Source organism: Hemibagrus wyckioides, linkage group LG27, assembly GCF_019097595.1.
Source record: "Hemibagrus wyckioides isolate EC202008001 linkage group LG27, SWU_Hwy_1.0, whole genome shotgun sequence".
NCBI classification, from domain to species: Eukaryota; Metazoa; Chordata; class Actinopteri; order Siluriformes; family Bagridae; genus Hemibagrus; species Hemibagrus wyckioides.
The window spans coordinates 10,871,167-10,898,224 of NC_080736.1; the positions used below are offsets into that span (position 1 = coordinate 10,871,167).

General features: G+C 39.7%; 1 protein-coding gene across 4 annotated transcripts in view; it reads right to left on the reverse strand.

The window, feature by feature from the left end:
• Positions 1 to 1,725: 1,725 nt before the first annotated feature.
• The window catches only part of ppip5k1a (diphosphoinositol pentakisphosphate kinase 1a), a 30,767-nt gene continuing 5,434 nt past the window's right edge, over positions 1,726 to 27,058 (reverse strand). The window contains exons 6-32 of one of the 4 annotated variants that reach the window (XM_058382385.1): positions 26,014 to 26,168; positions 25,188 to 25,289; positions 24,593 to 24,754; positions 24,379 to 24,500; positions 22,999 to 23,100; positions 22,758 to 22,844; positions 22,583 to 22,658; positions 22,291 to 22,400; positions 21,736 to 21,821; positions 21,510 to 21,635; positions 19,759 to 19,880; positions 19,490 to 19,672; positions 18,743 to 18,884; positions 17,537 to 17,760; positions 16,756 to 16,883; positions 16,506 to 16,620; positions 16,311 to 16,418; positions 15,685 to 15,798; positions 14,912 to 15,052; positions 14,297 to 14,390; positions 13,439 to 13,564; positions 11,865 to 11,927; positions 7,771 to 7,950; positions 5,569 to 5,706; positions 5,367 to 5,480; positions 3,870 to 4,384; positions 1,726 to 3,194 (exon numbers count right to left, since the gene is read on the reverse strand). In XM_058382385.1, coding sequence (XP_058238368.1) covers positions 3,108 to 3,194; positions 3,870 to 4,384; positions 5,367 to 5,480; positions 5,569 to 5,706; positions 7,771 to 7,950; positions 11,865 to 11,927; positions 13,439 to 13,564; positions 14,297 to 14,390; positions 14,912 to 15,052; positions 15,685 to 15,798; positions 16,311 to 16,418; positions 16,506 to 16,620; positions 16,756 to 16,883; positions 17,537 to 17,760; positions 18,743 to 18,884; positions 19,490 to 19,672; positions 19,759 to 19,880; positions 21,510 to 21,635; positions 21,736 to 21,821; positions 22,291 to 22,400; positions 22,583 to 22,658; positions 22,758 to 22,844; positions 22,999 to 23,100; positions 24,379 to 24,500; positions 24,593 to 24,754; positions 25,188 to 25,289; positions 26,014 to 26,168 — 3,722 coding nt within the window. In that variant the 3' untranslated portion in view covers positions 1,726 to 3,107. The remainder of the gene's footprint in view (positions 3,195 to 3,869; positions 4,385 to 5,366; positions 5,481 to 5,568; positions 5,707 to 7,770; positions 7,951 to 11,864; positions 11,928 to 13,438; positions 13,565 to 14,296; positions 14,391 to 14,911; positions 15,053 to 15,684; positions 15,799 to 16,310; positions 16,419 to 16,505; positions 16,621 to 16,755; positions 16,884 to 17,536; positions 17,761 to 18,742; positions 18,885 to 19,489; positions 19,673 to 19,758; positions 19,881 to 21,509; positions 21,636 to 21,735; positions 21,822 to 22,290; positions 22,401 to 22,582; positions 22,659 to 22,757; positions 22,845 to 22,998; positions 23,101 to 24,378; positions 24,501 to 24,592; positions 24,755 to 25,187; positions 25,290 to 26,013; positions 26,169 to 27,058) is intronic. The other 3 variants (XM_058382386.1, XM_058382387.1, XM_058382388.1) reach the window with 3 other exon arrangements.

Below are 27,058 nucleotides of genomic sequence, written 5' to 3' on the forward strand. Positions count from 1 at the left end.
TTTGTTCTATTAGAAAGCAAGGCCAAATCTTTTAGAGAAAGGAATCAGTGCTGAGAGGTCAGTAGGTCAGTCAGAGAGATTATGGGAGAGCTGAAAGGTTGGAGTGTTGTGAGATGGATAGATAGATGGATGGGTGGATGGATGGATTCATAGATAGATGGATGGATGGATACAGTAGATAGATAGATAGATAGATAGATAGATAGATAGATAGATAGATAGATAGATAGATAGATAGATAGATCTTAAAGATAGATCTTTGCTTTGTAGGATTTGAGGAAAGTACAGGGGCATAATAAATAATTCGATGAGAAGGCACTGATAAAGAAGGAGACGTACATAAGCTGAAAGAAAATTCACTTTTGTGTGACTAGAGTAGTAAATCATATTATGGAAACAGATCGTCTTTTATAGAGGAGATGACGGACTTCTGTGTTCCCTTAAATGTAGTTAGATGAATAGGCAACTTATTCATTATGATCCAGGAACATCAGATATGTCATGGTTACAAGATCACAGTGATACAAAATAAAATAAATAAAATAAAAATCCAAAAGCATATTTTGCACATTTGTTACAACAAGCTCAGACTCGGAGACGAAACAATATTTTATTCAAGCTTTTATCTGAAAAATCCTAAACTGTGCAGCTTCTCTTGTATACCATCGATCATCATTATCATAACACGTGGTGTTACACTATTATTCTGTACCTATTAACGGCACAGAATATTTTCACAACCCAAACACACGACACTTACATAAACAAGGGAAACATTTGTTAGTACAGCGAAAGTGTTGGCACCCACCTACTACACAAATTCACTTGGCAAAGACTGAATACAAAAGACTACGATATCACAGTCTGGGTCGCTGGATCACTATTATTCACCCGAGCAAATCACACCCCAATCCTACATGGGTGTTTTTGCTTTGTTTTGTTTTTACACAGAGATGAATGAGGAGGAACAAAGCTCTTGTGTTTGGGTAAAAGTCCAGTGCTGGGTACAAGGGCTGTACCAATAAACAACAGAGCCTCGCTGTTCTGTGAGCAACAATAAATGCAGCGTTTTGGTCGGCAACACTGAGATGGGATTATCAGTATCAGGGGTGAAGTGGGAAATAAAAATCAGCCTGGAGATGGTGTCTTTAATGTGGTCCTAATATTATAGAAAAATTCAATTTTTTTGTATAGCACTTTTAACAATGGACATTGTCTCAAAGCAGCTTTAGAGAAGTATAAGAACCTTTTACACTATATTGCCAAAAGTTTTGGGACACCCCTCTGAATCATTAAATACAGGCGTTGTTTTTCAGGTGTTGGGCTTGGCCCCTTAGTTCCAGTGAAAGGATGACTGCGAGCCAAGGATGGGCACTTGAGCTGAGGCCTCATCAGTGGAATCGTACTGTTGTTATGACACTAATAATAATAATAATAATAATAATAATAATAATAATTCGAGGCAAGTATTCAGGATCAATTATTAAATTATTACTCTTTCTAGGTTGTAACCTGCACGAAGCTCATTATTACACACAAGCACACAGAATTCACACATCAGCCCTCTTCATTCTAAAAGACACTAACTAAAGACACACAGAGTAGCATACATCAACTTTTATTCTGAACATTTGTAAGGATACGTACTGGAACACTGGAAAAACCACTTATTATATAAAGACTACACGGAAACATAGCACCAGCAGCACTACACCTCAATTAGAGTGAAATTAAAATGGTTTAATGTGTCAGTGATTATTAAACAAATAAACACGAACTCAAAATAGTCTTCTAATCATCTCAATACATTACCCATGTGGAAATTTCTACTGGGATGTTGACAATGAAATGTCAGTAGAGCAAATTTTCCCCAGCTGGTTGTGCATGTGCACTTTGTGTATACACTGGTGTACTAGTAGTATTAGACAAACAGACAGGTCAGTCGAAGATTATTAGAAAAGCTCTAGTCAGACATTTAACTGTACACACAAAAATGCACTTGATCAATATTCCTACTCTCAACGTTCATTACTCATCTGCTTGGGTCAGTCTAGCAGTTTACAGTGCAAACATCTGAGCAGCAGCATATTTACTGAGTGACATTAAATAATATCGTTTCATTGGTAAGCTCTGTACTGTACAGTAAAAATAAGAAAATAAAAATGTCAGAAACGTCAGCTGAGATAAGCAGGCACAGGCGTCTATGGTAGAAAATGAGCTTTTTTTAAATTTTTATTTAAGAGCTGACGGCTACAAAGCTAGAGGGAAATAAACCTGAATTCGTTGTGATAAGAACGTACTCCTTAGTCAAAACTGTGGTACTGGTATGTTTTTAGAAAAATATAAAATTGATAAAAGATGAGACAATTTTATTCATTTGTTACGTTTTCTATATTAAAAATATGCTTTGCATTAGCTGATAAATATATGTATAGTACACAGATATGTAGCTCCTTACCATTTAATAAGTTATGACCGTCATATTGAAAGCTTTGGCAGATTAAATAAATAAAAATCGTCAGTAGGCTACAACATCAATCTCCTGTCCTTGTCCACACTCTGTATTAGGTAAGATAAGTAAATTTGCAGAAAAATAAAAAGGTGGCCTGTGAAATGTCTGCAAAATAGCAGCCCACTGCATCAATAAAGTACCAGCTGCTGATGTAGTTCAAGAACCATACCCGATAAAGTGGGTTTAACTGTTGGAAATGCCAAGATGTTTGAAAAAAATTACAAACAGCATTGATTCAGTGCACCTTACAGAGATGATCACCAGGTCACTGTCCTTTTCTATTGCACTTTATAGCCACACTAACAGAAAGTCACAGGCAGGTTCACAGACAGAGTTCTCAATGTGATGGGGAAATGTGTGGTACGGTTAATTCTGAGAGGAGCACTACGACTTCACACTGAAACGAATGACATGCATGATTTCAGTAGAAGGCTACAGCGGGAAATGTAAGCCTCTACGTCCACAATGTCTGTGCAGGCAACTGTTTTACCTCCAGGACCTTACAGCAGGTGTACAGCACTAAACATGAAGTCACTGAGGCACCATGAAGGATTAGCGTGGATTAGCATGCAAGCTGTGGAGAGGGCGATCGTCTTCAGGACTCGGAGGCATGTGGAGCGCCGACCTCTACAGGAGTGCCGGGGTGAGGGAGGCTCCGTGTGCCGTTCCTCCACACGTCCACCTGAGGATGGCATAAAACATAGATATGTTGTTATTTTGGGGAGAAATTCTTAACACAGCACAAAAGACACTCATTTTCACCAGTCATTATAGATTCAGTTATTTTATTTTAACCATTAGGGCACTGACTGGTTCTCAGACGAGTCGAATGAGATGTGGATGGAGTGATGAATGAATTTTGGTGAACAACCAGCATTTATACCTGTAATTCTTCTTACCTGAACATGATTGAAGGGAATTTTTTTAAGTAATAATTAAAAACTAATTAAAGCTTCACTAGACTTTATTCAGTTTTGATCTTGTCTTAAGTCAATAACAACTGCACTGTCATGTTAACCAAAGTGCCCTTTATACCAGACACTAGCAGCAAAAATATATTATTTTTAAGAAATTATATTATTATATATTAATTATATATTATTAAGAAATATATTATTTTTGCATCATGCCTGTGGTTTCTAGCCAAAAATCTAACTGGGTAATATTTTAGCTTACATCAGTGGTGCTCACATCAGCATTGATTAAAAAGTTCCAGGAATGGATAAAATAACTGGATTAAATTACAATGTGCCAATCAGAGACACAAGCTGACCAAATAATGTTAAAGAACATGTCAGTTTATTTAAGCTATTTGTACCATCTTATGCATCAAAAATGGCATTGATGTCAAGCCTACCTCCACTGTCTCCTGGGTGTTGAAGAACTCTTCAGGCTCGTCAGGGCTCAGGGGAGTCTGGGTACTGGAGCCAGCCTCTGAACTGCTCTCACGCAGCTCCAGGAGCACGGGCAAAGAACCCGGCACAGACACAGTCACAGATTCAGGCAGGTTAGAGAAGGACTCCACGGCCAGGCTGAGTTCAACTTGATCAGAACTGGGGTCTGTTTCGGCTTCAGTGGTTCTCTGAGCCTCAGTGGCTTGTTCGCACTCTGGAAGCGAGGAGTCTGAAGATGCAGTGCTGTCCATGGTGACGTCATTAGGTCGGTCTGGACTTTGGGGTTGGGGGTCAGAAGGATGACAGGAGGAGGACAGAAGAGCAGGCTGGCTGGCAACATGGGAGGATGAGTGGATCTCCTCACTGCTCTGCGGTGTAAGAGCCGCTTTCTCACTGAAGCTGAAACGAGGAGAGGTGTCCGCCGTGATTGGGGACGAAGGACCTGCGCTAGACACTGTACTGGAAGGACCGCTGCTGTCTGCATAGAAAACACACACAATGACCTGTACTACTCTAATACATCAAAACTGTAAGCCACAGTATCAAATAAATACCACATGCTGCAATTAACAAAACAAATACAAACCACATGCTGCAATTAGTTAAAAACAAACAAGTCAGTCAGTCTTCTAACAAAGTGATATGGACACAACATTTTTCTTCCATAAAGTAACTTACTTCCTAGTGAAACAACTCAAAATTTTTCGCTTAACAAAAAGGGGGTTTATCAGAACAACACTTAAAGGGTATTATACACCAATCAGGCATAACTTTATGACCACCTGCCTAATATTGTGTTGGTCCCTCGTTTGCTGCCAAAACACAACAAACTGTGATGCACTGTGTATTCTGACACCTTTCTATCAGAACCAGTATTAACTTTTTCAACAATTTCAGCAACGACCTTTGCTCCCCATGTGCATCAGTGAGCCTTGTCCACCCATGACCCTGTTGCCAGTTCACCACTGTTCGTTCCTTGGACCACATTTGATAGATACTGACCACTGCAGACTGGGAACACCCCACAAGAGCTGCAGTTTTGGAGATGCTCTGATCCAGTGGTCTAGCCATCACAATTTGGCCCTTGTCAAACTCGCTCAAATCCTTACGCTTGTCCATTTTTCCTGCTTCTAACACATCAACTTTGAGGACAAAATGTTCACTTGCTGCCTAATATATCCCACCCACTAACAGGTGCCATGATGAGGAGATAATCAGTGTTATTCACGTTACGTCATAATGTTATGCCTGATCGGTGTATACTTCACTACATTTTATTCATCTTTATGCTATCAATCTATCGTATTCATATCTCCAGTATTATTAAATTGAGAAGTATCATCACCATTATGAAACTGAGGAAAACACTGATGGGGCTTAACATGCAAATGAAAGAGTTGTTTGTGAGAAGACTATGGGTGCATTTGAAGGTTAGGATACCCAAGTGGTTCAGTACTCACACCAGGGAGGACGCTCAGAGCGTTGGCGCAGAGACGCAGAGGTGGACAACACTCTCTGAGGAATATACGAGTCCACCGAGGGCTGGTTCTGAGAGTCAAACATGGCTGAGAGAGCTGTAGAGAACAGCAGACAGGTTTAAACATACAGAGTATGTTAATATTATGTTAATATTTGGCTTAGATTGTAGACATCAGCCACAACCTCTAGTGGTTCTGGTGTGCGAGTCCCCTGCGTTCTCACACACTGCCGTCAGGAACCCGTCCACCTGTTTGAGCGACAGAGAGTTGTGCAGCGTCTCCAGTGGGTAGATAGAGGGCACCATGGAGCAGCCTTCAAATCCTACAGAGCAGAAGAGACAAGAGAGCACAGTGTACCCATAATGCTATCTGTGTAAGCTGCAAGACACAGCAGTGTGTGAGGAACATAAACTACACACCCACACACCATTACATTCCACCACACACTGTTAGTAAGAGGATCACAGGTGACGTCTGTCACGTACACACACACACACACACACACACACAACTTGATTTCAAAACTTAAAAGAGATTGTGTTAACCATTCTCACACACGTTCAAGCATGTTATATCTACAGAACTTCACCAAACACTACATGTAGTAGAAGCTGCAACTGTTCCTACCAAATGACACAAAATCAACCACGAGGGCAAAAAATAGACTCTCTTAAGAGTCCTTTAGTTTATTTAGATGCTTAAATAAACAGAGTGAGAATTAATAGCGAGGTTAAAACAAGTCACACAAATGAGTAATGGAAGTCCATCTGAACCAAAATCTTTTCCGTAAATATATACTACAAAACTGTTTCTGTTTCTTAACACAAAGACTAGTTAAAGTAGCTCTACATTAAACAATATTTTCAGCAATTTGATTATCTTTCCTAGGATGCAAAATTTTTCATAAAGTTTATTTAATTTTGTTGTGGCCTAATGACACAATTTGAATGAAGAATATGATGATTCTTTTGAGCAACCCCCTATCTGTACAATGGATATGAAAAGTCTATACACCCCTGTTTTGATTTGGCACAGGTTTTATGCTGGATGTCCTTCCTGAGGCAACCCTCACATTTTTATTCGGGCTTGGGACTGGCACTGAGAGTTAACTCTTCAGTGCCAGGATTAGCGCCCTGGCTGGGAATTGAACCGTGGAACCAAAGCACGGGACCCTGCCGCTGGACCACCAGGAGGCCGGTATTTGGAGCAATCCATAATCTTGACTAGAGCCCCAGTCCCTGCTGGAGAAAAGCAGGACCATACATTAGCATGATGCTGCCACCACCATGCTTCTCTGTGGGTTTGGTGTTTTTTGGGTCTTGTTGTTTCTGTCTTGTATCTTTCAGAATTATGTCCAAAAAGTTCCACTTTGGGCTCACCAGAGCATTTTGTTTTGGTAAAGCAGGGGCTTCCATCTATCAACCCTACCCAGACAAGTTGAATATTATTCATGCAGAAAGTGATCAGGGCTTGCCAGATATTTTAGGAGATCCTTTAAATGTTGCTAGGTTTTCTGGTTGATCTTCTGTTTTGGAAATTCTTTTGGTCCGCTATCCCAATCAGTGGAGAGTGAGAATTTTAACAAAGGTAGGTAAACTTCTTATATCCACTGTATGCAGAATCCTACAGAGGTTCAGGAAAGGCTCCACAGCGATCTCTTTTACTCAGAAGGGTTCCGCAAGGTTCCTTTTAATGGCTAATGATTCATTAAGACTATATCCACAGACAAGATTTTGGTTATGATATATTTCCTTTACTTTTTTTTTTTTAATCAGTATTAGCCTGTAGCTCAAATGCAAAACTAATAAAAAAAAGCAAATGTAAGATAGTAATCACAGTCTAAATAATTGGAAATGGTTGGTGTAAGTGGAAAAAAAATGGGTAAGTTTCACATTTAACTGAATTATTTCTTCAACCCATTAGAGTAATTGCATCTACAATTGCAGACCTGAACCATTTGAAATGGAACAGATTCTCCCACCTTCACTTCAGTCAGTATCATCTGGCAGGTGTATGACATACAGCATTTAATCCCTGGTCCTCATTTGATCCTGCTCAAATATTTAAACACAAACTGGCATACCGCTCAATGCAGCAGAGTTTCAACTCCACCAACATGCAGCAAACATTGTACAGTCAACACTCATAAGAAGGACACTTCAAACACCATCCAGGTCTGAAAGCTTGGACCACAAAAATAATTGCCGTATTAGGATACATTACTCATTTGCTGAATAAGCAAAACAACAGCAAAAAAACCAGCAAGCATTACACATGCTCAACACAAGCAGTATAAAAGGCAAAGATGGGGCAACATTGACACGCTAGTTGAAGTGCAGCACAGTGCAAGGCAGGCCAGGGCACGTTATGTTGCGGCAGGGCTAACCGTATAGATACTCTAAAGGGTCCTGGCCGGAGATTAGCCAGTTTCGGAAGAGGCGCAGGTGGTAGTAGCACTGGTGGAGGTGGTGGGCCAGAGTGCTGTCCAGAAAGAGCGAGTGGAGGATATTTGGGTCTGTGGAGAAGCGCCGGAGCAGCTGGGCTACCTGCTGTTCCTCTAGCAGCTCTGAGGAAGAAGAGGCAGAGCGTGGAAGAGCAGGGAGGAGGATGGGAGTGGGTTATGATAAAAGATAAATCTGGAGGAGGGGCTGCTTTTTAAAACTGCATATATTTAAGAAGGGCATTAACAGCCATGGGGTATAAAGCCAAGTTCAGCCCCATAAACTTTCATACAATGAACCAAAACCACTAATGGCATAACAAAGCAGACTGTAGCAGAGTTGAGTTCTTTGGATTAACCCAATACGGGAACAGACCACAAGGGATATGGATCCATGCAACAAAGTGAAATATTTAACTGGAATAATCAGGGGGGAAAAAATCCTCATCGTTCATCATAAAACAAAAAAAAAGTCCTGAAATCCTCAGTCATGACTTTCTTCACATTGCTTATTCTCTCTCCTCCAGCAAAGTCAAGGTGATGTATCTTCTTGTGAGAATTTCACTTTTGTGATTCATTTGATCAACATAACTGAAATATAAACGGATCATAGAATTAAATACTATCATCCATCATCAGAGGGTGGCATCAGTGTGTGTCCTTTAATCTGTTTAAACACACTTCTAATTCTAAGAAGATATTGTCATATCCATAAATGTTCAAAAATACTTCTACAATGTCTACAGTCACTCAGATAGCGGGTTAAAAATGACTAAAATCTGGTTTTAAATTAATGTAATTGTTTCCTGCTTAAATCATTTTCTGAAACCTCAACCTTAAGAAACTATAAACATATTTGAACAAAATGATATGGAAATGGATTTAATTTCTCTTTAATCTTGCTCAGCCTTGCTTGTCTTGCCTTACTGCAAAGATGGTATTGGGTAATGATCTAATTTAAGTGCAGCACGAAAAACAAAATAAGTTTGCCTAAAGAGATTGAAAATGTATAAAAGTCCTGTATAAAGCAAATTCCTTACATAATGATTAAATGTCAGACTTTGTTATTGGATAGTTCTGTGCCATTGCAAAACAGGCCAGGAACAGTCCTGACCTCAACCAGACAGAATATCTTTGGGATGAATTAGAGCGGAGATTGTGAGCCAGGCCTTCTCATCCAATATCAGTGTCTGACCTCACAAATGTGCTTCTAGAGGATTGGTCAAAAATTCCCATAAACACACTCCTAAACCTTGTGGAAAGCCTTCCCAGAAGAGTTGAAGCTGTTATAGCTGCAAAGGGCGGGGCCAACTCCATATTACATTCATGTACATGTAAAGGCAGACGTCCCAGTTTTGGCCTGGCTCACAATCTCCGCTCTAATTCATCCCAAAGGTGTTCTATCGGGTTGAGGTCAGGACTCTGTGCAGACCAGTCAAGTACCCCCACACCAAACTCGCTCATCCATGTCTGTATGGACCTTGCTTTGTACACTGGTGTGCAGTCATGTTGGAACAGGAAGCGGTCATCCCCAAACTGGGAGCATGAAATTGTCCAAATTGTCTTGGTATGCTGAAGCATTAAGATTTCTTTTTACTGGAACTAAGGGGCCGAGCCCAACCCCTGAATTCAATGATTTGGAGGGGTGTTCCAAAACTTTTGGTAATGTAGTGTAACTCATGTTCAAACAGACACCAATTCATTTTATCAAACAGATCTCAGAATATCACTAGAAACTCCAAAGCAGTAATAAACTGTCTATATAACTGACTAATATTACTGTTTCTGATACAGCTGGCAGAACTCAAAGAGTGACACAAAACTAAAAGTATGTGTCTTCATTTGTAACTGCCAAAATCTCACCACACAAGCATGCAAAACTAATAAAACACTGTCAGATACACCACTCCTACAAATAGCCATAATGCCATGGAAGCTTAATATGATTCTGATGTCATTGCTGTGAATATCAGCATGTCTGATCCTACTGATTCAGTACACACATCCCGACCATTACCAAACAGCCTGTGTGAAAGCTTCTGTTACTAAATCATCAGAAATATAATATGATATGATATAAGATGATATCAATTGAGTGGCAAGATGTGTGTAGTGGCAGTTAGGGTGCATTCACAGAATGACAGGATTAAATCAGAAAATGTGTCAAATTCTGAATTGAAATCAAGCCAACGTTTCAGGCTTTAATATGAATATCCATTGGACTGTTACGCATTAGTAGGCTGATAAAATCGCATATGTACAGTGCTTGTACTGTGTGGGTTCACAGCCTACTTCAGAGGGAGTGTGTGGCTTGTGGTGTGTGTGTGTGTTTGTGTGTGTGTGAGAGAGAGAGAGAGAGAGAGAGAGAGGGAGAAGAGTAATATATGCAGCAACTATATCTTTAATCAAATCCTGAAATGTGCTATAGATACAAAGCAGTGCACAGCTCCTGTACTGTAGAGATATTAGATCCAACGCAGCATTGCACCACACTCGTATCACTCTTATATTTAAATCATTCCTGTAAGTGGATTCTTCTAATGTCAACAATGCACTAGAAAATCAACAATGCACTAGAAGATTGCAATCCACAGCCATTATGAATCTACAACATGCTGGGAGTATATAAGGAAATATATTGTATATGAAACACAGTGATCTACACAGAGACTAAATTAATGATAAATAGATTATATATTAATATGCCTCATGATGCTTATAGCACGTATAAGAACATCTGCATAATGATTGTTACCAAATTCAGAACTGACCTATTTTTGCCACTATCTTTGGCACTAATTCAGCGGGTTCTCTCTTCTTCCATGTTTTACGTTATCCAAACAAAGACTGATAAAGATTTTTCGTCTGTCATTTGTTTTTTGCACCAGCAAAAGAGAAGCATGAATGTACAGATATCCTAAACAGTCATTTATGCTTGTTGCCATGGTTACATGGCTAAAAGCTTACACTATGAGTCTATACAGGATTTGATGAGGTTTACTTAAGGTGTCCCTATGGAAGGAATCAATGTACACCTGCCAAAAAGAGAAGAGTATTTCTTCTGGCCAGGATATAAACACTATTTAAACACAATTAAGGACAAATGGATCATAAAGATGAATCACTGGCACATGTCTGTAGATAAATCTAGCCTATTGTGCTGAATATAAAAAAAGAAGAAGAAGCCAAATTACTCCTAGCCCAGGCTGGTCAGTATTATTCCTCAATATTCAGTTGCATGATATTAATTAATACATCAAAATTAGCAATGATCTGGTCAAAAAAATAGAAGGCAAACCTTTAAAATGACCAATTTTAAAAGCAGTATAATAGCTTTAGGGTAACATTGATAGAAGAAAGGCTTCTGCAACAACAGAATATTCTACCATGATTATTAACACATAATAATCATGAGAGCTCTGTGGGCAGGGCTATGATTCATCAGAAGAGATAGGTACCTGGAACTCATTACTCAAATCATATTCCTTATATGCAACCCAATGGAAAAAAAAACAGGACATGGTTAGCATACAGGTCAGTTTCATGCTCAGCTTGTGCATGTACTGGATAAGAGAAAGCGTAACCTGTGAGAAACTACATTTACTAATAGGGTAAAGGGTCATGAGGTTATATGCCAACTGGGGTTCATTAATGCCCCATACACACACATACACACAAACACACACACCCCTCCAGCACTTTTACATATCTCAAGAAACTAATCATACTGTTGTATAAAAAAAAAAAAAAAAAGAAATAAAACAGAAATGCATCAACACTGAGATCATTAGGTAAGAGTGACATTGTTATGCAGGGTGTTATAAACAGAATGTGACAGTGGTGTTAGAGCGAGCGTCCAGATGAATGGGTGGACCGAGACGGAGAGATATTTGTGGAGATGGAGGGAGTACAACAGTGACCATGTTAAACTGAAAGAACGTTAAGCACTAAAGAGATTAAGAGACTTTTTTTTTTCCAAAGGCATGCAAGACAAGGAAGGTAGAGAAAGATGAAATATACTTGAAGAGAAGCAGACGTACCATTAGTCGGATGCTTTGCAAACGACACAGAAAATCGCTTTACTGCCGGCATAGACAACAACTCTGAGGAAATAAAAAAGGTCACTGGTGTTACCATCTTTTAGAGTGAACCTGTAGAGGATAAGGGGGGGGGCTTGTCTGAGTTACACAGTGCTGAAGGCGTGAGACATTCAGAGAACATTAGGAAGAATAAGAGGTGGAATTCACTGAGGGGCTCTAGGCTACTTTAAAACCTACAGCAAGACACAGTTAGAGAGTCACTGAGGGCAAGCAAGAGAAGCAGCTTTTAGCACAGTGTTCAGTATGATTCGTCACTGAAGCTAAACACTGGAGTCCATTTCATTTTTCTGTTCATATAAGATCAACGTACATAAATGGATCCAGAGATAGCTGTAATCCCACCCCACAATAGAGACACAAAATAAAAAAAGCTTCATAGATCTGCTACCATGGCTAAACTTCACTCAACTTCCTGAATTTTAAAGTCTCAGGTCCCTATGGACCACTTAGCTCACTTATTAAAATGGTGAAGATCATTTTTAACCATCTTAAACACACACACACACACACACACACACACACACAGGGCAAAACTACCTTACATATCTTCAGAGGACACTGCTATAGATTACAGTGAAAACAAGAGAACAAAGATCGTATACACAGACACACCACATCACACAGAGGTTCACATTTGAGTACAGGAACACAGGTTCACCACAGACTGGAATGAACATCACAGTGGACATGGGACAGATGAACTCACAGACATTATAGTTACTATAATACTAGAACACGGAAAACCTGGCCTATAAAATGGCACTGGTGAGAACAGTGTCTCATGTCACACTGCCACCTTGTGGATAAAAATGTTCTCCACATACAGGAATGTTCTGGAAGGGTCTATAAAGGGGTGTATCTCTCTAAAGGTCTGTATTAAAAAAAAAAAAACACTGTAAAACAAAGCAAACAATTATCATCAGTCCGATTTTATCTATAGACCAGTAAATGTGTCACACAAGGCAATAAAATTAAAAGATATTTTAATAACTGCTAGATGTCAGATATAAATTAGCCTCTTATAAGAGGTATAATATAATCTTAGGTATTCAGGTAAGTCTGGTGTTTATATTAAACCTAATTCTCCATTCAAAGCTCACTTCTAGTGGATCTGGCGACAATAACTTTCTCAATACTGTGTCAAAATTTCCACTACTGATGAATTGACTGGAGATGACGCTTTATGTGGAATATTCCACTAACTCAAAAGAGCATGAAGCAAAAAGGAAAAACAAAAACAAAACGATGCTGTGTGAAGGAAAGACAAACATGGGACATGAAAGATGAATGGCATGGACTGTACATACTCTAAGAGCTACACAATATTAAAACTGGACAGTGTTAAAAAGACGGATGAATGAGCCTGAACGATCTAAAAACGAAAAGATCTTGATCTACAAACCCTGAAATATTCCTGTTTCTAAGAACCCTTCAGCATGGGCCCTGAAATATGTGCTGTAACCTCTGAAATCTCTATCTGGATAGAAATCAGAACAGTTTGTATGAGCACATACCATCTTTATAGGTCAAACTGCCAGAGGAGAATTTTTTGCGGTGTGTGCGGGCATAATCCTGCAGATTGGGGGCACTAGAGGACCCCCCAAGAACAGTGGTGCTGAAGAGGCCTGCACACTGAGAGCCTGTAGAGGAGGGTTAGAGAACTATGTCAGTTAGTCATCACTACACACACATGCTGTTATTCAGATTTAGACAAAATGCATGTGTGAAATACCTGACCAGCCAACCTGCGGTCATTAGGCTTAAGTTGTGCTCAATAAACTATTATCAATTCTAAGTCAATATGAACCTGAAGGTGAATTTATTAATGCTCATTACAATTAATCGTCTATAAACTTGCATACAGTTACTCATTCTACACTACATGCTATTATTTTGTTAACATGGTTGAAACCACTGGATGTCACACAGTGTCAGTATCTAAATCAGTCCACCAGGCCCGTAATAAGTGATTTTTTTTTAAAACATACAGGATAATATTTTTCATATTAATCTCATGGCCAAGATGTTACTGCATTGATAAATAAAGCCCTGAGGTATGAATGTCTTTTGTAATCAGTTTGTTTACACCAAAACTTAGCCTTCATGTGAAAACAGTACCAATGTAGACATAACTGAACTCATGAGAGATCAATTACATGAAAGATTAAATGACAGCCATTTCCCAGCACCTCAGTCGAAAGTGGTCTGTATATGATTCAGGGAACTGACATGACTTTTCTGACCTGAATGTACAGGTCATTGAGGGGGTGGTGAGTCAGAAACTTAATCTAGACAAAACTCTTTAGACAGAATGGGAGAGAGCGAGGCCAGGCAGCATGGACAACTGAGACCGGCAGACATATGATACCAACCTAATCCACTCTGCTTCATCTCCGGAGACTGGCGTGAGCATGAGGGGAAAAGGCGATAGCTCGCTGCTTTAGAGGACGAACTTTCTGAGAGGACCTGAACAAGAATCAAATTTTAAAAAAAGAGAGTTATTTTTATAATAATGCCATTGATGTGTCAACTGTATAACTAATATATACTATATAATATGCATACATATCGGCCTGCATCACAAACTCGCATGTTATATCATTTTCTTTTGCCATTTTTTAATGACACTTGAAGTTTCTATTTTTTGCTTCATTTTCTATTCTAAATCCAAGTGTGATAAATGTTTAAGTGTGATGGTGAACTCTATTAAGTCAAAGAATATATTACATCAGATTGTAGTCATTCACAATAGTACATACTTCATATGTCAGTTGCATAAACCTCTAAAAATAGAAATTACAGAAATAGGATACAATTTCAGAGACTTCAATTCATACAGTCCAATGCAGCCAAAGAGTGTGTATGTGTTTAGGCAGTGTATTAAGAAGTACATGTATTAACTCTAACGATTACTCAGATATTAATTCTATTAACAAAGATGTGGAAGTGCAAGGAAGACTAGATGGATGAGGTTGTGAAGATTGTACCTCCATGGAGCTAGTCTTGCGGTTTCGTATCAGCGGGGATCTACGCTGAGCACCTACAGGTTCGGATAGAGGTAACGCTCGATCTGGTTCATCCTGCACAAGGTTCTCTAAACTTCCTGGATCTGTCTGCTTCTGGTCATTCTAAAGAAAATAAAAATCAACCATACACAATGAAAAACACAACCACACACAAGGACAAAAAGTATTACAACAAAATAACATACACCAATCAAGCATAACATTATGAGCAGTGAGAGGTGAAGTGAATAACACTGATTATCTCCTCATCATGGCACCTGTTAGTGGGTGGGATATATTATAGACAAGAGTAAGGATTTGAGCGAGTTTGACAAGGGCCAAATTGTGATGGCTAGACGACTGGATCAGAGCACCTCCAAAACTGCAGCTCTTGTGGGGTGTTCCCGGTCTGCAGTGGTCAGTATCTATCAAAAGTGGTCCAAGGAAGGAACAGTGGTGAACCGGCGACAGGGTCATGGACGGCCAAGGCTCATTATTGTGAGGAGCAAAGACTGATCTGATCCAACAGACGAGCTACTGCTGCTCAAATTGCTGAACAAGTGAATGCTGGTTCTGACAGAAAGGTGTCAGAATACACAGTGCATGACGGGTCAGGGCTGTTTTGGCAGCAAAAGGGGGACCAACACAATATTAGGCAGGTGGTCATAATGTTATGCCTGGTCAGTGTATAACGTCTAATCAAAGATTCTTAACCAGCACTTGTCTGAAAGAAATTCAGAGTGACTCAAGCTTACCTCAGAAGAAGCAGGACGGAAGCCGAAGCCCATTGGTGTGTTCTCCTCTTCACACACTTTAACCCCGGGGCTGAAATGCAGCTCAACATGAAAGCGCTCTTCTGAGGAGGGGTCCTGCAACACAGTAAAGATCTATTTTATAAGAACTGTAAAAAAAAATTTGGATTGTATATGCAAAGAAATACTTTACACCTTATTTTTCTACCCCATTATGGGTAAAATAACATTTAACTTGCTATCTCAAACCTCACCTAGCCTAAGCCAAGGGGCAGTTTTTCGGGCACTTTAATCAAAGATATTTGGTAATCTGAATTTGTATCATTTATGTTTATGAGCTATAGAATGGAAACTACTTTTCAAGAGAAAAGTAAAGCAGTAACCACTCAGTTTGCATGAATATCACAAATTATGTTTAATGATCATAAGGACAGCTCTCATGTCCCAAAACTCTTATGACAGATAAGAGCTTTCATCAAAAGTGAGTTTCAAGTAGCCAGAAGGTATGTGTGTGAACCTGTGTGTATGAAACACACATGTATGAATGACTCATATGCTATTTAGAACAGCAGATAAAATTACCCTGAGTCTGCAGAGTTGTTTCACTAGCTTGGTAGAACAGAAAATACCTTGTTGTTGTCCTCATACAGCATGATAACTATCTGGGTCATATAGTTGAGCTCTGGCACAGCACTTAGATAGTCCATGGCCCTCTTCCACTGCTGGTCATTGTCCTCCTAAGACAAATCAGAAGCTAATGTTTCAGACTGAGCTTAATGGCTCAGTCTCAGATTTAGAAGAGCCTCAGTGAATATATAACTTACATCCAGAAGGCCTCCGTAGCGGAAGATGCTAAGCAGCGAATGGACGTGACTCTCACTGGTGAAATACAGTCGTGTCCTTACACGCCTGCCTGGTGACAGCACACCACGGGAATACCTGGGATAAGAGAACACATAGGAATAAACACGGACAGTAAACAGCTCAACCTTCCTTTAAAATCGATTTTATTTTTGTGTGCCTTCTTTGGTTTTTAGACAAAAATGTGCATCTATGTGCATAAAACAAGCTTACAGTGGATGGAGCTTGTTGACGGACTCGTCCTCGTGAGTCCTCTGCAGGTCCAGCTGGATCTTCTTGATCAGAGGCAGACAGTAGCCATATGCTATCTCCAACTTTTCTAACTTGTTAATGCCATATTCCTAAACAGACATCAAGCAAGAATGAGCATGTGATGTTTTTTGAACTGAAATTACTCGAAGACTTGCTCATCCAAAAAAAAAAAAATAAAATTCATACACTATATTGCCAAAATTTTTGGGACACCCAGTCAGGTGTTCTTTTTCAAGGGTTGGGCTTGGCCCCTTACTTCCAGTGAAAGTAGCTCTTAATGTTCAGCATACCAAGATATTTTTAACTTAGTGGGAACAGCTGGGGATGACCCTTCCTGTTCCAACATGACTGCACACCAGTGCACAATGCAAGCTCCATAAAGACATGGATGAGTGAGTTTGGTGTGGAGGAGCTTGACTGGCCTGCACAGAGTCCTGACCTCAACCCGATAGAAACACCTTTGGGATGAATTAGATTGGAGACTGTGAGCCAGGCCTTCTCGTCCAACATCAGTGTCTGACCTCACAAATGCGCTTCTAGAGAAATGGTCAAAAATTCCCATAAACACACTCTATACCTTGTGGAAAGCCTTCCCGGAAGAGTCAAAGCTGTTATAGCTGCAAAGGGTGGGATGACTCCATATTACATTCATGTGCATGTAATGTCCCAAAACCTTTGGCAACATAGTGTATGTCAACCAAGAATGAATCAATAATGATACCAGAGACTATGAAGGGTGTACCTGTGGTATTACAATGTCTGCCAGCGCTCGTGACAGGGTGAACAGCTCCACGGTGTCCTCCAGGCCCAGGGAACTGTTGTGCTGAACATCATACTTCACACAGTCATAGATATCTGGGATCTTGCTGATGTCGTAGCGTCCACTCTTCATGAAGAAGTCCCTCTCCAGTTTAGACCAGCGCTGCAGCATCATCTCCAAAGTCTCGCTGTGGTACAACTGCAGATCTGAGGGAAATTAAGACACCCTTGTCATTAATCCTTGTGCTTGTGGTGTCTGTGCTTTTCACAACACTAAATCACACTACCACATTTCACACAAATATTTTAAATGATATTCTATTGACTTGTTGAGTGCTTTAGTTGTAACTTATTTGAGAATTACAGGAAAGGGTGGAAATATAAAATCGACAATCTCTCAGGTTCAGTTTCACAGTACACAATAAGATCCTTGCGTTTTAAATTCACCAAAAGTGTCAGCTAAAATGCTGCAATAAAAATACACAGACCAAGCATAACATTATGACCACCTGCCTAATATTGTGTCGGTTCCCCTTTTGCTGCCACAACAGCCCTGAACCTTCGTGTACTGTGTATTCTAACACCTTTCTATCAGAACCAGCATTAACTTCTTCAGCAATCTGAGCAACAGTAGCTCGTCTGTTGGATCGCGTCACACGGACCAGCCTTCGCTCCCCACATGCATCAATGAGCCTTGGCTGTTCCATGACCCTGTCGCCGGTTCACCACTGTTCCTTCCTTGGACCACTTTTGACCACTGCAGACCGGGAACTCCCCACAAGAGCTGCAGTTTTGGAGATGCTCTGATCCAGTGGTCTAGCCATCACAATTTGGCCCTTGTCAAACTCGCTCAAATCCTTACGCTTGTCCATTTTTCCTGCTTCCAACACATCAACTTTGAGGACAAAATGTTCACTTGCTGCCTAATATATCCCACCCACTAACAGGTGCCATGATGAGGAGATAATCAGTGTTATTCACTTCACCTGTCAGTGCTCATAATGTTATGCCTGATCGGTGTAAATAGACAACACAATGTATTTCTCTAACATGCAAAAAAAAAAAAAAAAGATAATATCATTCACAATATCAATTATTTTATATTACGCACACTGTCATGTCATAATAGCTGACCCTATTGAATACCTGATTTGTGAATACCCCAATGTATTCAGAAGGAATGACTAACCTGCAGATTTGGGATCTTCAAGTTTTTTTTCGATTTGGGAAATGAGGCTCTGGATAAGGCTGTAGACTTTGTTGCATGTTTTCACTGGATTTTCAACAGCTTTCATAGAGTTCACCATAGAGGGGCTCCCTGTTGGAACCAGCTGAGTGGGAAAAAATCAAGAATAGCAGTGTGTATGTGTACGCTGCATATCAATTTAACCCACAGTGCTATTGATTTCTTGAATCCCACTGGACAAAGGGGGATCATTTTCTGTAACAGTGACTCTGACAGTAAATCACAGTTTTATATTAAGGTGATTATTCTAATATAGCAACATCTAATTAATAATGTCAGACGTTCCTTACAATCTAAACCTAATCGTAATCTGATGTAAAGTGTGTTGTTATTTAATAAAGAAAATGTATAACTATCAATATGTTGAAGCTTTCTGCTTGAGACATTCATTTGGATGTACTTTTAACAGCAGCAAAGGAGATTTATCATGAGAAAGGATGAAGGTCAGAGGAGTCTGTATCTATCTATCTGTCATGGTTGATTATTTTCCTGTTAACAGCATGCCATGATGGGTTTTACTCCATACATACAACATACCTAACAATACTATAAGCAGCATTTTATCTACAACGCATGTAAACATTAAAAAAACTCATACAAATAAATGCTTTTTAATATTTAATATTGATAATGTGGCATGACTAACAGACAGGTTCAGAGTATTTTTTGTCTGATGGGAAAAGCTTTCACCTTGTCCAAATGTTCTTCGACGAAGTCTTCGTCTTTCTGCATGATCTCATGAAGCCTGGCTTTGACACGCTGCTGACAGCCGCTCAGTGAGTCTAGGTCATTATCCAGCAGACCGTTCATGTTAGCACTCTTCACCATCTGTACCAGAATGGGTGTCAGCTCTCCCTCCAGTGCCAACAACCCCTACCAGGCAAGTTACAAAAAAATTATGTCTGCGCACACACACACACATGCACACAGATTCTATTAACTGAACGGCAATTTAATACCTTAGCAAAGGCAGCTGCAGTCATCTGGACCCTGCCTTCATCTGAAGCGTAGATCTTGAGGTCGTGGCGGTAGGTGCTGTGGAGCCGAAGTAGGCCGCAGCCCGGAAAGCCAGCGTAATCCCCTACACACAAAAACATACAGCAGATCAGAATATTTCAGCAGGTAAGATCTCAACAAACAGAAAACTTACATACTCTAGTACATCCCCTAGAGCACAAATCGATTTATTATACATAATCATCCCACATTATAAATACAAGAAGAGTGAACATGGTTTATGGTTCTGCACAGAGAGAGAGATGTTAACTCACTCGATAGGTTACAGCTACACGTAAATATGTAGAAACTTTATTTAATATCAAGACAGTACTACAGCCCATGATAAAAGGAATTCTTGTGACATGAAATATTTTATTGACTTTAATATCAAATTCCTACCACAGGGTAATATTTTGACAATCAATCAAAATCTTTAAAATTTTAATTCACACTATTTACCATAGAATTTATACTGAAGAACCAATTCTCATCATTTGTAATATTCAGAAGCAAGATGAACAACCTGTTTCTCCACAATGTGGGTTTACAATTAACAGGGGTGTATCCAGTTTAACATATTTCGTGTGCACTCTCGAAAACTCAACGCTAGTCCTAATTTAGATCCATAAAAGGGGGTGAATACTTCTCTAATCAAGCAGTTTTTAGAGTTTCTAAACAGGGGGCACTTTGAATATCAATACTGCACTGATGTACACTTCAGTGAATATTAGTGAATGGAGATGATGGATGCAGCTTTGGGTTAATATGGGAATAGAGGAAACATTGCAGCAGGCCAGTTAATCATTTCAGGGTCCAAAGAATCCAAAGTGCTCCAAGCCCTTCTTACCATAGCCAGAGGGGACTCACATCCTGTGCCTACTGTCTAATAATCCAGAGATACAAATACAAGAGGAAAAAAGGTAAATAAACAGAAAACTTAATTTTATTACATCTCTGCACTGGATTTAAAGTTTCTCAAGTTCTCAAAAATGATATCGCAAGCAAGCAAATACACTAATAAACTAAGAACAAACTATTTAAGGCTCTTTTAGGGCGTTTTTCCTTGGCACAATCACCTCTGGCTTGCTCATTAGGGATTTTAATTTAAAAATTATATTTTATATCCTGAATTTATATATATGTATTCCTATAATGCTGCTTCGTGATCGTTTCTGTTGTTAAAAGTGCTACATAAATTAAATTGAATATATTAATTTTTTGTGTGTGATAGTAGGATTAGAAAATGGATATGAATTTAAAAGCATGATTATGCCTATAATAAATGTAAATGATCTAAAAAACATGATTTGCAGACATTTCATTGTCTGTACCGCTTATCCGATCTATCCTTGGGTTACGGGGAGCCTGTGCCTGTCTCAGGCGTCATCGGGCATGAAGGCAGGATACACCCTGGATGGAGTGCCAACCCATCGCAGGGCACACACACACACTCATTCACTCACGCAATCACACACTACGGGCGATTTAGAGACTCCAATCAGCCTAGAAGCATGTCTTTGTACTGTGGGAGGAAGTATCTGCTAAGTAATGTTAGCCCAAAATGGGGAAATAGGGAGCAACAAAAAGAGAAAACAAAACAATGAATAAAGTGTACGAGAGAAAGATCATAAAAAAAGGAAATGTGGAGAGATACCAGAACTGTGTAAGAAACAGCACAGGGAAAAAAAGAAAAGCTGAAAGAGAAGTGTACCTTGTCCTCCAGGGTACATGCAGCGGAAGGCTCGACCCAGCTCTTCTGCCTGTACGCGTCCCGCTGGAGTTAACTCACCTCCCCACTTTAATACCAGCAGCAAGGACGGACCATCGTTCCGTGTGTCTGCTCGTAAGAGGAACAACACCAAAAGCTTCATGTCACATGGATGAAACAATGCAATCAATTTAGAAATACAGAGTGAAAAAGTTTAGCTCTCTTGTACCTTCCTCTTCACTGGAAGTCTTAGGCTGCCCGTGGGGAAGGTAAGTCAGCTGCACTTTCCTGTTTATCCCAGAGAAATGACCATACCTACATACAGAAGATTAGTGTAAATGAAAAAACGGACACCAGATTGGTCAAGTTCCTCATGTCAGGAAGAAGATTTACTGTCCAGCCTTATCCAAGCCCCTCTGATTGACTATGGTGTGGCCTTCACCAATGCACCTAAATTGTCACTCCTTATAATAGTATATGATGATTTTTTTTTCTTTCTTAGATCAAACTAGGGCTTACTAGTTTTCTTTACATAGTTCTGATGGCTAATTACTGGACTTAATTTAGAACAGAGTAGCAGATAGGCAAAATGGGACACCTTGCTATTGTTCCAAAATTCTGTGAATTTCCACAATCTACATTATATTATATGCCTCTCTGTAGATGTAGATTTTGTTCTCTAGTTGCAGTATGTAAAAGATTTCATGAAAACACTTTTGATATTCTCCAGCAAGACTGAACGTTTCCATCTAAGCAGCTAAGATCTAAACAGATTCTCACTCACATTTCCAGAACGGTTTTAAGCTGCTCCAGTTTTGACTTCTTCTCTTCGATCTCACAGTCACTGTGCTGCCCCAAATCTGATAACAGCAGCCTGCTAATGTCCAGGACTTCCTGAGGGGTAAAACAGTAACTATGATCTAACTGCCTGACTACATCCAATACAGAACAGAAGAATTTCAATGAGCTATACAAGAAATAAAGAAACTAAAAACGTCTATTCCAGTCTCTATATAGCGTATCATTTACATGTGGAAAAATATACACCAGTAAGTGAAGTAAATGCTGCCTGATACCTGAAGCTGTTTGGGTTTCTTCAGCTTCAGCTTGCCGGTTTTGTAACCCCCATACTTTTCAAACAGCTCAAAAAACCTGTGAAAACAACAACAACAACACAATGACAAATCCCTCAGCATGTGTGTCTCGATGGATCTAATAGTGTTTCACTAACAGTGACACATGGCCTCTCACATGGGATTTCTGACTTCCATTTTCATCTTCTGTTTTGGTGTTCGGTCTCCATGGCGGATCACCGCGATCACGCAACGCAGCTCCATCCTACGTAAATCAGAGATGCTTCAAATCATTATTCCAAACCATTTCCAGGTGTATAATCCAGAAAAAATAACAGGCATCTGGAAATGTTTTCAGTGAAGAAAAAACAGCGTAGAAGGAAATGAATTCTGAGTGAAAATCAGCATCATGGACTCACATGGTGCCGGATGTGGTAGGGACTATAGGAATGTCCTCTGCCTCAGTGGGAATAGACCAGGGAATATGGAACTGGGGAGCCAGCTCCCTCATCACAATGTTCCTACAGACAAAGATCACAACAAAAGAACCTTCTCACTATCGTAGGAAATATTTCATGCATATCATGGGGTTGGAAGCTTTTCAGCTTGAGGAGCCAGGGAAATTAAGCTTAATTAAGAATACTTAATATTAGTACTCCGGGTACTCCGGTTTCCTCCCACAGTTCAAAAACATGTACATTAGGTGGATTGGTAATACTAAATTACCCATAGGAGTGAGTGTGAGTGTGTGTGGTTGTCTGTCTATATGTGGCCCTGTGATGGACTGGTGACCTGTCCAGGGTGCAACCATGCCTTTCGCCCAATGTGCGCTGGGATAGGCTCCAGCAGACCCCCGTGAACCTAATTAGGAATAAAGCGGGTATAGACAATGGATGGATGTTAGGGATTCTTCACCTGGCTGGTTTAGGATAGCAGGCTGACTTGAATTTCAGTGCAGGTCACCATTATGATATTTGATAGCTACATGGAACACATGGTCATTTCTGTACACACACATGGCCTATGTTTGTTACAATGGCATATTGCAGAGCCTGATTTCTGTCCAAAGTTTAATGATATTATCCTTTGAGAAAAATGAAGCTCTCCTAAACTAGCAGGTGGCACCAGGGTGGCAGAGTGGGCAGTGTTGCCACCTCACAGCTCTATGTTCTCTCAGTGTCTGTGTGAGTTTCCACTAGGTTTTCCGATTTCCTCCCACTTACTAACTTTACAAGAATGAATAAACTATAGATTTATACAAGAATTCAGCTGCAGTGTATTCATTTCTGTTGGTTAGTGATGATATTTTATGAAGCAGAATCTTCTTCATAAAGAAGATGACTGCTCTTTGGATGTTTTTTAACATGCTTGGCCTGTATAATGTGGGCATTTAAACATATTGCAGTGCATTTTAAAGTAATTTACTAGCAGCTGAAAAATATTTTGTGTGCTCTTACAGTCTTCCACAGTATAGAATAATATGTAATGGTCTAAATGCGTCTTTAGTAACTGCTTCATCCTGTTCATGGCCAATGTGTTCATTATTCCAGGAATAATAGAATACACACAGGATGAGATGCCAGTTCATTACATACTCAATTACACACCCAACTGCATCTACTACACGTTTTTCTCCAGACAATCTAGAGAAAACCTCCAAGGACATGGGAAGAACATGCTCAGGATCAAACCAGGGACCCTGGAGCTGTGAGGTGGCAACTAATGTATATTGCTTTATCACATTATACTGTGAGTCACACAACTGAAACACTAACACCAATGAGAAAACACTGGCTCACCCAAGTATCTTGGCACAATCGTCGTAATATTTCATAGAATTCTTCACAAAGCTGAAGCCGTTGACGTCGCACACGTACGAGTGTCCGTTGGCCCGGAGCAAGTCAAACCCACACACTGTTTGCTGCAGAAATTTCAATCAGAAAGGATTTTTATTCCACGTTTATATTCTGCAACCAGAGCACAGTGGACTGAAGAATGAGTAAAGACTCTGACCTTGAAAGCCAGGCACACTTTGCGAGCCACCAGTTTTTCCATAGCAGTGAGCATAACAGGGTAGCGGACTTCCTTTCCCTCACTGTCTCGTTCAACTTTGCCATCCAGGGCAGGAGACTTGCGAGCCTCAGCATGAGCGTAATCAGGCCCTACTGTGTACACCTGAGACACACACATTTATAAAAGACTACCAGAAGTATAATATCAAATGCTATAAAGCTTAAAGGTCCTGGTACTCCCACATGCAGGTGAAATACAGGCAAGGTTTCTGCAATTTTTTAAATAATTTGTTAGAGTGATGGAAAGTGAAGTGGATATTTCAGGAACACTAATCTCTGGGGCTCTAAATAACAATAAAATGTTACACTGAGCTCAATATATAAATAGGGAAATGCCCTTATAAAATAGGGCAGTGGAATATTTTTTTATAGTTAAAGGGATCCCTGACATATTTACACTTCCTGCCGAACCTTTTTTTTGCTCGTGTGCAACCGAATATGATTTATATTTACATATTTTTAAAAAAAAAAAATCACCAAAACACAGTTGCATTGCAAAATGATGAACAGTCTTCGGTGAATTCGTTGAGCTTTACCTTCACATCCGTTCCATCTGTAGGCATGAATTCTTCATAGATGTAGGAGCCGGTCTTTCTGACGCTGCTCTCAGGGGAATAGACACTGCTCCGACTCCCAATCTGCAGTTTGTGAACATGTGTATTTACGAGTTATATCCTAATCTTATTCCAGATACTTTTCCTCTTTAAATGTAGATTGTTTCTAACAGCTCTACTTCAGATGACTAATGAACTGACCACTGGGCTATTTTCTTCTTTGCTGAAATCTATTAGTTGTGCATCAGAGGGCTCTTTTACTCTGCACCAAACTACTGATTCCCACTAAGGCACTAATATGATCACGTTAAAGCATCGATGCATGCATTTTCTGTCCCTACACATGTTGCAGGAACCAATCCCTCAACCTCGCTAAGGCACTGTACCCCTACATTAAAGTATATTTTATCAAAGCAAATCAAAGCAAATTTCTGATTTTTATCATTTATGACTCAGAGAGTGCCATGCTTCATCTCAATGACCGGTTTTGAAAATTAAAACGGATAAGCTTACCAATAACCAACAGGTGCAATAAAATGTACAGGGATTAGACTTGGTATTAGACTTGATCAACTTTCAATTATATCAAGGCAAAACTGTATGCTAAAAGGAACAACCTTCTCGTGGCAAGGAAGAATAGGATCTGGATGATCCAAACATCAACCCATTCTTCTGGATTTTATAGCTTCACACAAATTAAGAATTCAGACTGCTCCGATTCTGAATGAGTGACTCCTCCACAAAGCCTGATGCCGATTGCTTTAACTCTATGGAGTTAAAGATTTGGGAGTGTGCTACAACAACAAACCTTCCTGAAGAGGCGCTGGCTGCCTCCACCAGCTGAGGTCGGATAGTAGATATACACATTGTGATCTTCTGCTGAGACTGGCTTCTCTACAAAGGGTTTGGGGAAGATCTCTCCGTTCACCTCCACGTGGTCCTCCCCCTCAATCAGGTTACACTCTAAAAGAAAAGAAACACTGCATTCATCTTCTGGACTCCTTCAGTCTCAATATTTAAGTCAGGTATTGAAAGCTAGTTTAGGCATTTTTGTTAAATAGCATTTTAACAGGTTTATAGGCTTAGAAATTATGTAATAAGATTTCTAGATTTCTTATATCTATAGAGAAGTGTCGCAGATGAATTCTGCATCCAGACCGCTCTTCTGTTGTCCTGTTCCTATACATATACATTACAAACATAGATTTAAATAGATCAGTGAAATGGTTACTCAAGACTAAAAGGTCTCATCATAGTTTATTTCTGTCTAAGCATTTAGCCTACATACTAGTCCTTTCATAGAATTTATATTACTGTGGTCGTCTTATATCTACTAGTATATCGCACTAGTATACTTAGACCGATGATATATACATACTTGGGCATAGATCTGTCTTTCCACATTTTATAGATAATTGGCAACAACTGCAATGAAGACTAGCATTATCATATACTCAAAGTAATCATCTTCCTAAAGTTATACGCATTGCTAGAGAAAAGCTTTACTCTTAACCATCAGATAAACAAATAGTAATAATAACAATAATAATAATAATAATACCAAACCATCAACGAGTTTCTGGTTGAGGCAGGGTGAAGGTTTATGACTGCATTGTAAATTGAACCCTGTGTAACAAAACCCATGTTGCCGTAATAACGGTAGCGTATATCCACATAATTGCAGCCTTCATTGTGAGAAGTGATGTTTGGGTGGTGCCAGATGATCCGCAGCCTAAGCATGATAACACTATGTACTTGATTATCTGTCTATTCTGACTACATTGCAAGTGACATCCAGAAGTGTGGGGCATAATTATCCGGATTGTGGGTAGTTCCCGTGTTAGACATGTAAC